This window comes from Oncorhynchus mykiss, chromosome 3, assembly GCF_057628025.1.
Source record: "Oncorhynchus mykiss isolate SJ-2025 chromosome 3, ASM5762802v1, whole genome shotgun sequence".
Lineage (NCBI taxonomy): Eukaryota > Metazoa > Chordata > Actinopteri > Salmoniformes > Salmonidae > Oncorhynchus > Oncorhynchus mykiss.
This window is the reverse complement of record NC_143024.1, coordinates 45,015,392-45,033,124: the sequence shown is the minus strand read 5'-3', so window position 1 is coordinate 45,033,124 and position 17,733 is coordinate 45,015,392. Positions and strand designations below refer to the sequence as shown.

The window sequence follows — 17,733 nt, the reverse complement described above, 5'->3', positions numbered from 1 at the left end:
CTGGCCTGAGCTGCCCAAGGACTCGCAGAACCCAACTCGACACAGACCCGCCCCACCCTCTGATTTTGCTTGAGAGTTTGCTGCAATAGGCCAACATACACAGATGTTTGAAGATTCAAAAGGATTTATGTTTCATAAGAATGCATCTAAATTATTTGACAATTGATGGTCAAATCTTAAAACAATGTTTAGGCTGGCCACGAGCAGCAACTGTGTGTGTGTGTGTGACAGTATATTCAGGTCTATTCAGTGTGTGCATGCATGTGGTGTGTGTGTGTGTGTGTGTGTGTGTGTGTATCTCTCACCTGGGTCTCCTGAAGGCAAGGCCATACATCTGGCAGGCCAGGCCCACGGTGGGGGTGTAAACGATAGGCATGAACCTCTCTGTGTCGGACGTCAGCACACGGTAGAACAGCTTCTCATTCCTGTCCTGGAGCCCCATCAGAAACACATATCTGGGAATGGCAGAGGGGGAGGAGGGGGTGAGGAAAAAGGTGGCAATCTTTAACACTGATTCCTAAACTGTGCATGTAAAATGGGCTTCAGAGTGGCTTTATGAAATACAAAATCTCAGAGAGCGCAAAGGAGAGAGAGAAGAAGTGTGTGTGAAGAGGAGAGCGCGAGAGAGACGTCTGGGGTGACAAACAGATTGCACCGTGTGAGAGCAATACCTCACTCTGTCGGGCCCCACTTTCCCCTTTCCCTCTGGACTAAAAAGGCCCAATTGGAAAGAAATGGCCCATAGAAAGTGGGGGAGAGGGCAAGAGAGAGATAATGCCATGCTGACTCCCTCCTTGCCTTGATGAATACAAGCCCTGCTCACCATGCGATGATAGTGCCATGTAGTACAATAACTGCTGGATAAAGTTGCTGTTGCTTATGTTACAAACGCTTAGAAAAATACACAGCGCACAGAGACACCCATCAGATATCCTTCACAAGCTCCTTGTTAGGAGCAAACATCGACGGGGGGACTGAAGGTTTTACATATGACCCAAATTAACTGCTAGACCACGCCATGGGTTCTCCACTCATGATAAGAAAGCGTTCCACAAAAGCTGGAGTATAACGTCGCTCTTGTTGGGATGATAGGAAGTATGCATGGCCTTCTCCCACACGGTCATTGGATACAGGGTGTTAACAATCTCTTTTTAAAAAAGGTTGATGGTGTTCCAGCCGGGTAAAATCACTAGATTCAGACGCGGGATGAATTCCTATTGGGCGAATGGTCAGGGGGAACATAATTACTAATCATTTGTAGACTGCAAATTGACCGCAAGAAGCCCGAACAGATATAATGTTTGACTAAAACCGTAGTTTCTAACCTTGCTTAAATTTGCATACGATCACTTGCCTGCCTGTCTATTATACGTGGGAACACTGGGGAACAAAATTAAAATTCCTTGGAGCTGATTCCCTGGTGTTTTCACAGTATTTTATGTCCAACAAACAAACAAACAAATATATATATATATATATTTATTTTTTTTGCTCAGCAAACTTGGGTGGCCAAATAAAACCACCCGCATGCCAAATTTGGGAATCCTGCCATACCAACACAATTCAGTCACAAACTAGGGACACAGAACGAGACCAACTTATTGGTGCCCAACGTTGTGTGATTGGTGATGTGACTTTGAGGCCACGTCAATGCACAGTGTCAAGCTAGGGTTGTACCACTCACATGACACTAGGAAACGGGGTGGCACAAAATGTATATTGTCAGTAAAATTGGGTATTTCAGTCTCGGTGGTCTAGACCCATACGATCATTTTGATTTCACTTATCTAGTTGTGGCAGGACAGCAGGTCTCAATAACCATGTTGAGTCTAGTTATCTTTTCCATGAGCGACTACAGCTTGAGCCTGTTGTGGCTCTCTCTCGGCCTGAAAGGATATCACAGTCACACACACACACACTTTTTTTTTTCAGATAAAGTGTGTTAACAAGCGTGTGAAACTCTGCTTAAACTTGGCATGGGAAAATACATTTTCCCTCTTCCAACCCCTTCTCTCTCCATCCAAATTCATGATTCTTTGCAGACACTCTTGCTGGATGGTTTTTATGATGTTCCTTTAAACTGCTAGATAGCGTATCACATGCATCATGTTAAAAATCACGCATTTTAAGAGTTGACCCCATATGACTTTTTAGTATTCGTGAGTCCTTCTCTTTATCTCTGCAACTGGGTCTTCGTGCAGAGAAGAGGATTTCTCCAATAAAGCCAGCCTGGGCCGCCATCTCTGTTGTTATAGACATGTTTGGGCTTCAAGCCAGTGATGTCCAGAGTCCAGCCTGCTTTATCAATGTCAGACACCAGAATGAAGCCCTGCTTTGGGGAGTAGTAAAAACAGTAAATAGCTTCTGCTTGGAATAGAATGGCATGTAATCGTTTAGTGAGAGTTTTGAGCAACGGTCATGCAAAAATACAAGTGACACGGTCGGGTCCAGCAAATACCACAGAAGGCTTGAGAAGAAAAGTAAGGCCCGGACTGCAATGGAAATACTATGGCCAGAGGCATGAGGACAGGCAGGGCGAATACCAGCTCTAATAAACTGGTCCGATGCCCTGAGTGGACTGGAAGGCAACGCCGGACTATGAGACAAATTGTTGATGACATTGAAAGGGCATGGGAAAAGGAATAAAAACACGGCTAATTGCTGTTTTGGAGGATTGGTGTGGTACAGTATAGCAACCGTGCCTCAGTCATCATACCACCACGCTGGAAAATCAAGTGGGCTAAAAGCTGTGGTGGAAAAAGTACCCAACTGTCATACTTGAGTAAAAGTGAAGATACCTTCATAGAACACGACTCAAGTGAAAGTGAATGTCACCCAGTAAAATACTACTTGAGTCTAAAAGTATTTGGTTTAAAATATACTTAAGTATCAAAAGTAAAATAATAGATTATTTCAAATTCCTTATATTAAGCAACCAGATGGCACCATTTTCTAGATTTTTTTAATTTATGGAAAGCCATGGGCATATACTCCAACATTCAGGCATCATTTACAAACGAAGCATGTGTGTTTAGTGACTCTACCAGATCAGAGGCAGTAGGGATGACCAGGGATGTTCGGTTGATAAGTGCGGGAATTTGACTATTTTCCTGTCCTGCTAAGCATTCAAAATGTAATGAGTACTTTTGGGTGTCAAGGAAAATGCATGGAGTAAAAAGTGCAATATTTTCTTAAGGAACTTAGTAGTAGTAGTAGTAGTAGTAGTAGTAGTATTTTAAAGTATTTAAAAATAACTACTATACACCGCTGGCTAAAAGGTCTTCCTGACCACAAATTGACCACAAATCCTGTCCCTCTCTGTCCCATTAACCAACCCAACCAGTCCTCACACTAACTACACATCCACAGGCCACAAATGAAGACTGCAGATACCATGGTTATTGAGACCTGCTGTCCTGCCACTATGGAAATGTATCCAACATTGGGATTACATTTACTTGAAGCCTTGTAGTGTCTGACAGAGAGATGTGCTGCTCGTCAGCAAACAAGTTTTCAAGATACACTACATGCTCAAAAGTATGTGGACACGCCTTCAAATTAGTGGACTAGGAGATTTCAGCCACCCCCGTTGCTGACAAGTGTATAAAATTGAACACACAACCATGCAATTGCCATAGACAAACATTGGCAGTAGAATGTCCCGTACTGAAGAGCTCAGTGACTTTCAACGTGGCACCATCATAGGATGCCACCTTTCCAACAAATCAGTTTGTCAAATTTCTGCCCTGCTAGAGCTGTCCCGGTCAACTGTAAGTGCTGTTATTGAAAAGTGGAAACGTCTAGCTTCACGCGTGAAGCGTCACGCTTCACCATCTGGCAGTCCGGCGGACGAATCTGCGTTTGGCGGATGCCAGGAGAACGCTACCTGCCTGAATACATAATGCCAATTGTAAAGTTTGGTAAAGGAGGAATAATGGTATGGGGATGTTTTTCATGGTTCGGCTAGGCCCCTTAGTACCAGTGAAGGGAAATCTTAACACTACAGCATTTAATGACAATTTAGATTATTCTGTGCTTCCAACTTTGTGGCAACAGTTTGATTTCTGTATTTTAAAAGTAACATATCTTGAAAACTTGATTGCTGACAAGTAAAACATTTTGGAACTATATCAACAATGGACTGATGTCCAAATACCAAAATATAGTTTTTTGGGTGAAATTTTCCTTTGAAACAGAGGGATCAACACAGAGAATATGGTACACCCGCCCCCATGATTTAAAACGTTAAATTCACTCTGCATGACTAACTTCAGGAATGTGGTATCTGTGACCGAACTGCCAATGATCAAAGAAATCAGCCTTGGACATAAGTAATGCAGCGTTACATAATACTAAACCTTTGTGACCCTAATCAGCTGCAGTAGGGACTGGAGATTAAATCTGCATTTATTTTATGTCTTAAAGAAGATTGTAAAATGCTGTGAAGAAGGAGAGGAGAACAAGGATGAATGAAGCCATAGAAATTGAGAAAAAAAAGTAGAAAAAAGTAGTAGTGGTTTGTTCAGTAACCAGTAGGGTGCTAGGGTGGATTGAATAAAGAGCTCAGAGGACGTAATCCTTCCCTTAAATCTCAGTCTCTTTGAAGGCTTCCAGGTGTGTGATCTTTCTCTCTCGCTCTCTCTGCAGCTGGGCTCTCCCAGCACACACACAGGATCTCAGTCTCACCTGTCCAGGTCGTCCCTCTTCATCTCGTAGTTCTTGAGGACCCGGAGGAGCTGCACGTCCTGGCTGAGGAAGCAGGGAGGCAGCAGGCCGTGGATCCCCAGCTGGAGTCGTTCCTCCAGGGAGAAGGCCATGCCCTAAAACACACAGAACCATAGGAGGGACATCTGTTAGACCACCACCATAACACCAGAGCACAGTAGAGACATCTGTTAGACCATTAAACCACTAGAACACCACAGATCACTGTTTAAGGCCACCGTGGGCTAGCTTCCGTAGGACTACTGGATGAGAAAGACTGAGTCTGACCTTAATGTATACGATAAGCCCTCTGGTCCCAACTACTCAACATTATCGTGCGGCTGTATGTCTTGACTACAAACTGTGTACTTAAGTGTATGTACTTTGTCTTTGATTGTACTTTAATTGATAAACTTCACATTGCAAATTAACTTTGTGTAAAAAAGATCCCCTCAAGTTTTACCCCTATTGGCTGATCTGATGTTCTGATGGGGCAACCGTCTGCTCACATTCTGCTGTGATGTCCGTCCCCGCGAAGATACACACTGCAGTCATGAGACCAGTCTCCGTCAGACAACCACAGCCTTTGACCTTTACCACAACCCTGACCTCCTGACGGGCATATCGATAAACACACACGTTTAGCTTCTGGGTCGTGACCTTGAACACTACTGGATCTGTGAATCGGCTGTTGCCACCGTTGCCCCTCCTCTCTCACGGAGTCTGGTGGAGGGAGAAATAAGAGGGTAAGCTCATTGTTATGACTGAAATAGAATAAATGGAAAAGGTATCAGATCAACAACGAGGTTTCCAATCAATTCCATTCCAGTCATTACAATGAGCCCAACCTCTGATTAAAGTGACACCAGTCTCCACTAGTCCATAGAGGTGCTGCCACCGCCCCATAGAGGGATCAGAGTGTGTGTAGCTGTGAGAGACAGTGTGTTGAAGACTCTCTGGCTGTATTTTTACATCTATGTCGCTGCTGGGATGGAATTGAAGTTGTGGTGCAACTTCTGTGTTTTGGAACGCACACCACGCGGGCTTGGCTGAAATGTACAGCTTTTTTAAGGAATTGGCACTTTTAAATCTGGTTGAGGGGTTTGATTACATGGACGCAGAGCAAGAGTGAAGTAGAAAAGCATACAGTGCAATAAAATGTAGTGTTCTTGACGTCGTACTAACCATCAGAACTGACCACAGGCACATTTTCAAACCTTGGCAGATTTTCTTTAAAAAGAATATATAACATTATTGGGTTCGGTCTCAACTGAACTTGGGACTATTGACTCTGGGACACACACACAGGTTACAGCGCATTCGTACGCAGTGCACAACATCAGACAGGAACACACACACCTCTTGGCAGAACACCTGAGGAACAGGCTAAGTATTTGCCTGATCACTTCACTTCGCATATTAGCAATGTTTTGTTTGTCAAATTCATATCGACGAGCCTTCACACAGATTCTATTATAAATACCGGGGGACGTTGGGGCTGAGAGGTTGACAGCTTGGATGTCATCTATTGTACCTGTGACTTTCAGTGGACCCATGGTCTGATGTCAATGTCAGTGCACTCCATTTCTGTCAGCAGGCCAACAGCGTGTCTATTCACAGCCCAAAGCCTACACTAGTCATGGACTTGTGGTTTTCGATACTGCCACATAACAGTACATTATAGTACATCAATCACTTCTGGTCAGACGTAACCAGTGTAGTCGTTCCTATACAGCAATGACACTCGTCCCTTGTTGTTAGAGCTAAAACACACCACCCTGAATGTGATTTCAATGATGATTAGGTGCAATTATCTTTTGTTCTGATGTTTAAGAACATTGTTTGTTATTTCAATAAAGTTCTGTTCCCTCTTTGTGCCTGTCCTTTCTCCAGGCTTGACTGAGTATGTACTTCGATGGCCTGAGGAGCAGACACTCAATACTGCCAGCTCGGGAATTGCTACCTTCCCCATAATCAAAAGATACATTCTATTTTGCGAAGAGCCAGTGGTTGACATCATAAAGGGTGTCTCAGAGGCTTTGGACTGTACTGGGCCATTATACAGCTCTGTTTAGCTGACTCATACAACTGACCATGAGACATATTGGAGACTAGAAGCTCTGGAAACGAAGCAAGGTTGTTTTTTTTTTTAAATACATGAATGGATCTACATATAATGTGGTGACATTATTATATGAGATCAAGCCTCAGATGTGCGAGTGCATACGCCACATGTGTCAAACCAGAGAGGGAGAGAGGCGAAGCGAGAGGGATAACTGGGCCCAAAATCTGTCTTCTCCAGCAGGTGGCATTTGTTTTGTATTTTTATATGGAGGTCAATGAGTGGAATTTGATTAACAAAAATGTAATGGCTTGTTTGCTACGTGTGGCTTATTCGATCAAATAGACGTTTCCTAATGCTTAGGTTGTTACGAGTGTAATGATATAAGTAGGACACGTTACCTCCCGGAAACTTTGAGGGAAAAATACACTTTATATCGGAGTTGGGCCTGTTGTTCACGCGCATATCTGCCCTCTCATTAGCTAGAATGCGCTCACCTGATCTTGCCTCCTCCCGACTGCACTTTCATTTTTGAAGACATTTCGTTTCATTGTTATATCACTAATTAGTAAAGAACTCCCCTCACCTGGTTGTCTAGGTCTGAATTGACAGGAAAAAACAAACACCAGCTGACACTAGGCCCTCCATGGCATTAGAACGCAAGCTCACGCAAACAGCCACACACGCCCAAACGCACAGACTTGTTCTCTGGAATAATTGTGTGAATTTGGACAAGCATTAAAACAAAACAGTGGCCCACACAGTAGAAGCTCTGACACAGTTAGGGGGCTTGTCTGTGTCAGAGCTAAATGTCAGGGCATGACTGAGAGAGTCAGATGACCCACGGACTCAGTCTCATTAAGAATAATTACTCGACACAGCTCTGTGGTTGCTCAAAGGTTCTCAGTGGCATACGTGAAATGGAGACCCTCCGTGGAACCTAGCCCAAATGAGCAATTCATGGATCAGGGAGCCTGGGCCGACAGGGCGAGCCACTGGGTATGGAACTATGGAACCACCTTCCGATTGGGGACATGGATGGCTGGGTTAGTGACGTGGGAGGGGGAGGAGAGAAGGAGCAGGAGGAGAGGGTAGGGATAAGATGCTGCTTTCCTGCTTTTCCACTGTATGCTTGGATGCCAAGAAATATTAGATCGACATGGTCTGCAGCTCCTGGCAGGTTCACTGTGGGAACCGGCAAGTGGATTTGGCGTGTGACTGACTAGCTATGTATCGGCCTGCGTCAACCCTGAACTTAGCCCGTAAATAGAACTGGATATCCTCTCAATCAACCACCACAGACCCTCAGTCAGTCACTACAGCCTAGTGAGGCCCTCAGATAGCTACTGACGAAAGCCATTCTCCAAAATAAACCAGATAACAGCTGGAGAGTGATGAGATAAGATGGCGTGATGGGAAGAGGTGGTGAAGGAGGATTGTGTTCCTAATATGGGTGCCATATTTTAAACTGTTCAACTCACACAAACATTTCCACTTGTTGATGAGGAGGTGGAGCAGGTAATAGTTTGTTGAGAAACAATGGCACAATGTGTGGTCAAACATTTTTTGCTGTTTCAGTCAGTCAGCGACTGGGGTTGAGTTCTGGTAAGGCCAGGCTCCTGAAAGTTAAATATACAATTGGAACATTGTGAGAGAAAATAGAAAATGGATTAATAATAATAATAATAATAATAATAATAATAATAATAATGTTTTCACTTTCCATTAATCATCAATGGAATAGATTACTCCGTTCATCGTTGTTCAATGTTTGCACTCACTCAAACACGAGCAAAGAAGCATTCTTGAACAAACAGACACACGTACACTACATGACCATAAGTATGTGGACACCTGCTCGTCGAACATCTCATTCCAAAATCATGGGAATTAATATGGAGTTGGTCCCCCTTTACTGCTATAACAGCCTCCACTCTTCTGGAAAGGCTTTCCACTAGATGTTGGAACATTGCTGCGAGGACTTGCTTCCATTCAGCCACAAGAGCATTAGTGAGGTCGGGCACTGTTGTTGGGCTACTAGGCCTGGTTCGCAGTAGGCGTTCCAATTCATCTCAAAGGTGTTCAAAGGGGTTGAGGTCAGTGCAGGCCAGTCAAGTTCTTCCACACCGATCTCAACAAACCATTTCTGTATGGACCTCGCTTTGTGCACGGGGGCATTGTCACTCTGAAACAGGAATGGGCTTTCCCCAAACTGTTGCCACAAAGTTGGAAGCACAGAATTGTTTAGAATGTCATTGTCTGCTGTTGCTTTAAGATTTCCTTTCACTGGAACTAAGGGGCCTAGACCGAACCATGAAAAACAGCCCCAGACCATTGTTACTCATCCACCAAACTTTACAATGGGCACTATGCATTCGGGCAGGTAGAATTCTCCTGGCTTCCACAAAACCCAGATTCCTCTGTTGGACTGCCAGATGGTGAAGCGCGATTCCTCACTCCAGTCCAATGGTGGCGAGCTTTACACCACTCCAACCAACACTTGGCATTGCGCAAGGTGATCTTAGGTTTGTGTGCGGCTGCTCAGCCATTGAAACCCATTTCATGAAGCTCGTGACGAATAGTTATTGTACTGACATTGCTTCCAGAGGCAGTTTGGAAGTCAGTGGTGAATGTTGCCACCCGAGGACAGACGATTTTTATGCGCTACGTTCTTCAGCACTCGGAGCTCAGGTTCTGTGGGCTTGTGTGGCCTAACACTTTGTGGCTGAGCCGTTTTTGCTCCTAGATGTTTCCACTTCACAATAACAGCACTTACAGTTAACCGGGGTAGTACTAACAGGGCAGAAATTTGACAAACTGACTTGTTGGAAAGGTGGCATCCTATGATGGTGCCACGTTGAAAGTCACTGAGCTCTTCAGTAAAGCCATTCTACTGCCAATGTTTGTCTATGGAGATTGCATGGCTGTGTGCTTGAATTTATACACCTGTCAACAACGGGTGTGGCTGAAATAGCCAAATCCACTAATTTGAAGAAGGGTCCACATACTTTTGTATATATAGTTTACACACTCAAGTGGACACGCGTACACGCAGCTTTTGTCTTTTTGTTTGCTTGCCCTATAGTTTTAAAGTTTGATTGTTGCAAAGCTTTTCTCTTTCGCTTAGGGAGTCGAGGGCTGGGCAGGGTTGGGCTGGGTGGACTAGAACGCTTCCACATGTGCCGTACCACATCTAAAGTGCCCGCGCACTGTGCCAACACATGTCGCCAGCAGATCCATGTTCCAGGAGCTAGTGGTAACCAAGCAGACCTGTAATCTGCCCATGGGGCAACGCCACCCTCCAGCTCAGGCCACACTGCCACGGCAAAGCCTACCCCAAGAACACACAGTCCACAAGGAAACGGGTAATTAGTAGACCAGATGGTGAAAGCATGGAAGATAAAAGTATGTTCTTTTCAAACTGATAAAAATCCTTTCGTCTGTTCCAGAAAGTTCAAAGGCAGAGTTGTTTAGGATATTCATTCTGGAGGGAGCGTTTCAGAAGTTTGACTGGCCCTTCTCATGCTCCAACCATGTAATCTCACATCTCCCACAAACCCAAATACAGTGAGAGGTTCTGGGGCCTGCCTATTTAAACCTCAAATACACTAAACATTTAAAATGTTCAGCACTGCAGGAAATGTCTCCTTTAACAGGGTGATCAAATTAAGATCCTACATCTGTAACACTGCTCATAATTAGTATTTTCCACTCCTTTCTTTCTTTTCTTACAGTATTGCTGAAATAAGCTACAAAACTTAAAAAAGCACGAACTGAACCTGATGTACAATTTGCCCTCCCGCTGTTGACATTTCCTGAATTCCCCCCCCCCCCCTTTCCTGTGTGTCCCCTGAGCATTCTGTTTCGGTGGACGTGAAGCCCCCTCTTGGACGCGAAGACCCCCATTGAGCGAGTCCTGGGCCAGACACCCCACTCACCCCAGTCTGAGATTAGATACAGAAACAAAAGCCCTTCATGGAAGACAGATGGATAATGTTTGGCAGAAAATAGACTCACTGGCACAAACATGTGATCAGAGAGGTTTGGACTCTGCTGCTCCTCCTAGCGCTATGGAAGGGGGACTGGAGGGCTCTCTTTACATCCCAGAGAGACGGAGAGCGCTGAGCTGAGCTGACCCCCTGCACCTCCACTGATGCTTCTTCTGGGTCTGAAGTAGGCTAAGTCCCAGGGGGGTACTCACTCTAGAACCCTCCAGCTGACCAAACAGGGAACGAAAGCTATTACCGTAAACCCTGGCCAACCATCAGCTAAACCACACTGTTACTAGCACGTGTTCTTCGGACCACACTCAGAACCATGCAACACCTTAACCCAGATTATGTATGTCATTGAGGTCTTCATTGGTGGACAGTGAGAGAAGGGATGGGTTTGCTTTTCTACTGCAATGACAAGGAGTTTCATGTGTGGAAACCTGCCCATATGGACACCATTATACTGTACTAGAATAAATATGTTGGAGAAATGCAAAGTAAGATCGTTTGGAAGAGCGGAGACGATTCCATAAACGGCTGAAATTGTATAGTCAGCAAATTGTAAGTTAAAGCATGCTATCCGAGGAAGTATGAGTAGTTTGGTTGTCTGTGACCTGACTGGGTTTACCACAACCGAACAGCTTGGGGAGAGTCTGACTCACATGTTTAAATCACAATATGTTTAAAATGACCTGACACACAGACACAAACTCAGAGAAGAAATCAAGATTGTGCAACGCTACAGAAGCTGTGGCGAAGAAGTGCTGTTTAGCTCAGACTAAGAGAGGAGAAACACACTACATTACTTCCTTATTGTACAGCAGCGTACCACATCATCCTTTTGTTTGATCAATTGTGGCATGTGAGTCTAGACGCTGTGAAAACAGTGGGGCTGGAACAGGGCTGGGGGAGGGGTGTGTGTGTGTCCAACAGAAGGGGCTGGGCTCCCAGTTATCACTGGAAGGGGATTAGGAGACAGAGACAGAGTCCAGAGAACCCAAAATCCAGAGAGAAGCTCTGTTATTCTGTGTCTCAAAGACAAACTGGCACCAGAAGCAACCAGGCAGGCCATTGCTGGCTGACTGCATGAGACAATACGAGCCAAGACTCAGGACTCAGGACCATTTATGGTCCACTCGCCTCCCCGGCTTGACCCGGCCTGACTAGCTCAGCCAGTTCGCCTGTTATATAAACCCTCACCACCTCCCTTTCTCACTGTCTCTCATGCTGCCACGTAGCCAAACAAGCAAGAGAAAAAGCGAGAGAGAGAAAGAGAGGGAGCAAAGGAGAGAGGGAGGGGGAGAGAGAGAGATGGAGAGAAAGACTCCCTGGCACTTTGAGGCTTACTGGGTGATCTGAAAGGACTCAATGAGTCAGTAGCAGATCTACAATACAGGCCGCTCTCCCTCGTGAATATAACTTTCCCTCTCTCTTTCTCACACTCACATATGCATACGTTTGCATTCACACACACAGACACACATGCCACACTTGCACTCACATGTACAAACACGCATGCACACACCATCCGATCCAGCCCCAGTTCTTCTCTCAACACCTGCCTCTCCAATGGGGTGTTAATGAGTCTGACTTGTTAATTTAGTGTCAGAGTGTAATGATTCCATAACTACAGACGCTGGGAGACAGGAAGCAAGTACATTGTGAGGATTTAATAATAAATAGACATGCGCTTCTCGAGCCAGCTGAGGCATCTCCGGTTGCTTCGGCAGTGGCACCCGGCCCCGACGCCACCAACAAAAAACAAAAAAATTCCCTGTTGCTTCCAATTTTGATGTCTGCATTCTGTAATGTAATCTGGCTTTTTTTCCCCGGAAATGTTGGACCTTCTACTCAAAAAATGTCGAGACAACAAGGGCCGGGGGCCACAAAAGAGCAGGCCTCTACTGAAGCCTCGGGCTCACCTGACACAGACTCTGATCCCCCCGACCTAGCCGTGGTAATGGTGGCTATCATTAACTCTGAACAGACTGTGCTGGCTAAGGTGGACTCATTATCCACTGACTTATCCGCACAAATAGCTATTCTCGCCACCGAGGTCAACATAAAGATTGACTCCGTTAATGAACACTTAGCGAGACATGACACCCATCTGAATAGCCTGGAAAATGGCACAAATATTTACTCCGACAAAGTGGTGCAACTGGAAGAGCAAGTCACCCGGCTACCATCATGTCGTCAAACTCACTTCCAAGGTTGAGGACCTTGAACAGACAGCCCCCTATTTTCGGCGTGAGAGGGGGACTCGAGACAGTAGGCGGAATGTGGCCTACCCTGTCCATAGCTAAACTGCTAGGGGAAATTCTAGGCCTTCGATTATGCCCCCACACTTGAACGCACGCACAGAAGCATACAGTCTGCACCAAAGAATGGGGAGCCGCCCAGACCCATAGTAGTTTAATTCCACTACCTTCAGGTGAAGGAGGATGTCTTCAGTAAGGCAGTGCGAGCGTCTCCCATCGCACACGATGTCCAGAATATTCGCATTTACACGGACTACACGGCGGCAGTCATGAAGAAGAGGTCAGCCTTCAATGAGGTGAGGGGGCTCCTACACCGCTGTCTGGACACCAAGTTCGGCATTCTTTACCCAGCTGTACTGAAGATCACTACTCTCTCCGGGCAAGCAGAAGACATTCTTAGACCCAACCAAGGCCAAAGAATATATTGTTGTGCACCTACATCCACAGGAGAACAAGCGACATAATACTAACTAGCCATTGTCGGCTCATAGTTTTTTTTTTTTTGCAACTCTGCCTAGAAGCCCAGGGGTCACCTCTTCACTGTTGACATTGAGACAGGTGTTTTACGAGTACTATTTAATGAAGCTGCTAGTTGAGGACTTGTGAGGTGTCTGTTTCTCAAACTAGACACCAATGTACTTGTCCTCTTGCTCAGTTGTGCACCGGGGCCTCCCACTCCTTTTTCTATTCTGGTTAGAGACAGTTTGCGCTGTTCTGTGATGGGAGTAGTACACAGCGTTGTTCGAGGTCTTCAGTTTCTTGTCAATTTCTCACATGGAATAGCCTTCATTTCTCAGAACAGGAATAGACTGACGAGTTTCAGAAGAAAGTCTTTGTTTCTGGCCATTTTGAGCCTGTAATCAAACCCACAAATGCTGATGCTCCAAATACTCAACTGGTCTAAAGAAGGACAGTTTTATTGCTTCTTTGATCAGCACAACAGTTTTGAGCTGTGCTAACATAACTGCAAAAGGGATTTCTATTGATCAATTAGCCTTTTAAAAGATAAAATTGGATTAGCTAACACAACGTGCCATTGGAACAGAGGAGTGATGGTTGCTGATAATGGACACATACCTCCTTTTTTTATATACTGTTTTACTATCCTTCAAATAGGCATATTGCATAAGATACCTTAAATAACTGAGGTGGTTCCCTCCAGAATCCCTTCCTTGGGTGTGAACTTGATTATGTTCGCCCTGGATAGATCTCTACAGAGGTTCAGTTTACATGGTAGCATTTTGCTCTAGTCTAGTAGACGTAGATGCAGCCTTCCAACAGGGGGAAGGCCAGCATAGGGGTCCAAGGTTTTCTCTTGGTATTTTGTTGTTTTTAGCTGTTTTTTCTTTTCTTTATATTTTATTAAACTCTCACCTTCAAGCACATTGGCCATATGATCGTATTAACATTCATTTCTGAGTACTATGACTATGTCGAATTCACATCCTCTATGCTCCACATGCTTTATCAGCTGGGACGTGAAAGGAATTAACCAGGTGGTCAAGCGTAGCCGAGTGTACGCTCATCTTAAGTTCTTGACCTTTTTATATGTGAGTTCCAAATATCTTTAACGGTTGCCCCCAGCGTGAGTTGTTTTATGCACGTGATGTCAGAAGGCACTCACTGTTCCAAAATGTGATTATTACCCAACAGGACAGTTAACACGCGCTGCCTGCTAATTATCTATAGGCTATGTTTCAACTTGTCAATTTCAACTTATTTTCTAACAACAGTTTGAATTGAGGTGTGTTCCGCCTCATTAATTCACATAGAAGTAACCCATTTCAGCGTTGTGGACAATTTATGTTTGAGGCTTTACTGAGCCGTATAAACTCCGCTCTTTGAGGAAGGCCCACACACTTCACCAATGTTTGCGCAGATCAAGTACGCAGATATAGTCTTGCTTGAATTGGAACATTTTCTGGGTGGTGCTTGCATTGCCTTGTTTTTTTTCTTACAAATAATAACTTTGGACATACAGTATATGCATTCCTAGCAAAGTAAGTTCCTTATTTTCTGTATATCGTGTTATAATTTTTTACTGTAGGCACGTACTTATTAGGTATGTACTTATTAATTTATTTAACTAGGCAAGTCAGTAGTTTATGTAGTTTACACAGTTGAAATCGGAAGTTTACAAACACTTAGGTTGGAGTCATTAAAACACAGTTTTTCAACCACTCCACAAATTTCTTGCTAACAGACTATAGTTTTGGCAAGTCAGCTAGGACGTCTACTTTGTGCATGACACAAGTCATTTTTCCAACAATTGTTTACAGATTATTTAACTTATAATTCACTGTAACACAATTCCAGTGGGTCAGAAGTTAACATACACTAAGTTGACTGTCTTTAAACAGCTTGGAAAACTCCAGAAAATGATGTCATGGCTTTAGAAACATCTGATAGGCTAATTGACATAATTTGAGGTGTACCTGTGGATGTATTTCAAGGCCTACCTTCAAACTCAGTGCCTCTTTGCTTGACATCATGGGAAAGGCAAAAGAAATCAGCCAAGACGTCAGAAAATAAATTGTAGACCTCCACAAATCTGGTTTATCCTTGGGAGCAATTTCAAAAACGCCTGAAGGTACCACGTTCATCTGTACAAACAATAGTACGCAAGTATCCATGGGACACGCAGCCGTCATACCGCTTAGGAAGGAACTGCGTTCTGTCTCCTAGAGATGAACATACTTTGGTGCGAAAGGTGCAAATCAATCCCAGAACAACAGCAAAGGACCTTGTGAAGATGGAGTAAACAGGTACAAAAGTATCTACATCCACAGTAAAACAAGTCCTACATCGACAATACCTGAAAGGCCGCTCAGCAAGGAAGAAGCCACTGCTCCAATACCGCCATAAAAAAGCCAGACTACGGTTTGCAACTGCACATGGGGACGAAGATCATACATTTTGGAGAAATATCATCTGGTCTGATGAAACAAAAATAGAACTGTTCAGCCATAATGACCATTGTTATGTTTGGAGGGAAAAGGGGGAGGCTTGCAAGCTGAAGAATACCATCCCAACGGTGAAGCACGGGGGTGGCAGCATCATGTTGTGGGGGTGCTTTGCGAGGGGGGACTGGTGCACTTCACAAAATAGATGGAATCATGAGGAGGACAATGATGTGGATATATTGAAGCAACATCTCAAGACATCAGTCAGGAAGTTGAAGCTTGGTCGCAAACGAGTCTTCCAAATTGACAATGACCCCAAGCATACTTCCAAAGTTGTGGCAAAATGGCTTAAGGACAACAAAGTCAAGGTATTGGAGTGGCCAAAATTCACCCAACTTATTGTGGGAAGCTTATGGAAGGCTACTCAAAAAGTTTGACCCAAGTTAAACAATTTAAAGGCAATGCTACCAAATACTAATTGAGTGTATGTAACTTCTGTCCCACTGGGAATGTGATGAAAGAAATAAAAGCTGAAATAAATCACTCTCTACTATTATTCTGACATTTCACATTCTTAAAATAAAGTGGTGATCCTAACTGACCTAAAACAGGGAAATTTTACTAGGATTAAATGTCAGGAATTGTGAAAAACTGAGTTTAAATGTATTTGGCTAAGGTTTATGTAAACATCCGACCTCAACTGTATGTATTATTATGGATTTATAATAAGCTATAATGGGGCTGCCATTTTGGACCGGGAACACAGAAATAAGTAAGATGAAACGAACACAACCGGAGGTTAAAAAAGACAAGAATCCCTTAGACTGTGACTCATATCGCACTATATGCCTTTCGTGCTGCGATCATAAAATTCTCACGAAGGTCCTCTCGCGCCATTTAGAGACAGTGATGCCTAATATAATTAACTGACCAAACCAGATTTATCTCAGGTAGGCAATGTCTCTATGATATTTAATGTTCTGTAACCTGCCCGCTCAACTCTACAGCCAGAGATTGTCATCTCTCTTGATGCTGAAAAGGCTGAGTGGGGATATCTATTTATAGTACTAGAGAGATTTGGGTTTGGCCCGTCAATCCTTTCCTGGATTAAGATTTTGTACTCGTCCCCAGTGGCTCTGTTTGCACCAACAATGTTTCCTCTCCACAGGGGGGCCGGGCTGGGTTGCTTTTTACCCCATTTCCTATTTGATATGGCTATCGAACCTGTTGCTATCGCCCTGCAGGTGGAGGAGAGGATCAAAGGAATATTAAGGGGCAACATAACTCACAAGATGTCCTGATATGCAGACAATCTTATTTTATACATCTCTAACCCTGTATAGTCTATACCCTATCTCTTGGACATGCTACAAGGTGTTGGGACATTCTCTCAGTTAAACCTAACAAAAACAGTGCTCCTCCCCAATAATCAGTTAGCAGAAGGAATTGGGTATGCTAATTTCCCATTTAAGGTGGAGCATCAGGTCTTTACTTACCTGGCGATAAAGGTCACACTCATTTAAGGCTCTGTTTAAACATAACTTCAAAACACTCCTTGAGCACACCAAGCAGGATTTCATAAGGTCTCTTCCCATTTCATTAACAGGTCGCATTAATTCGGTTAAGATGACTGTACTACCTAGGTTTTTGTGCTCATTCCAAATGATTCCCATTTTTCTGCAAAAGTCGATGTTCAAACAACTGGACAGCTACATTTCCAACTTAATTTGGACTAAGTCAAATCCATGAATGAGAAAGGTATATTTAGAGAAACCTAAGCCTGCAGGCGGGCTGGTCCTTCCCAATGTTTT

The 17,733-nt window shown here is 44.1% G+C and overlaps 1 protein-coding gene across 1 annotated transcript in view; it reads right to left on the bottom strand.

The window, feature by feature from the left end:
* me1 (malic enzyme 1, NADP(+)-dependent, cytosolic) overlaps positions 1-17,733 on the bottom strand; it is a 124,445-nt gene that overhangs the window by 83,891 nt on the left and 22,821 nt on the right. The window contains exons 2-3 of the mRNA XM_036973913.2: positions 4,687-4,820; positions 306-455 (exon numbers count right to left, since the gene is read on the bottom strand). Of these exons, the coding sequence (XP_036829808.2) occupies positions 306-455; positions 4,687-4,820 (284 nt within the window). The remainder of the gene's footprint in view (positions 1-305; positions 456-4,686; positions 4,821-17,733) is intronic.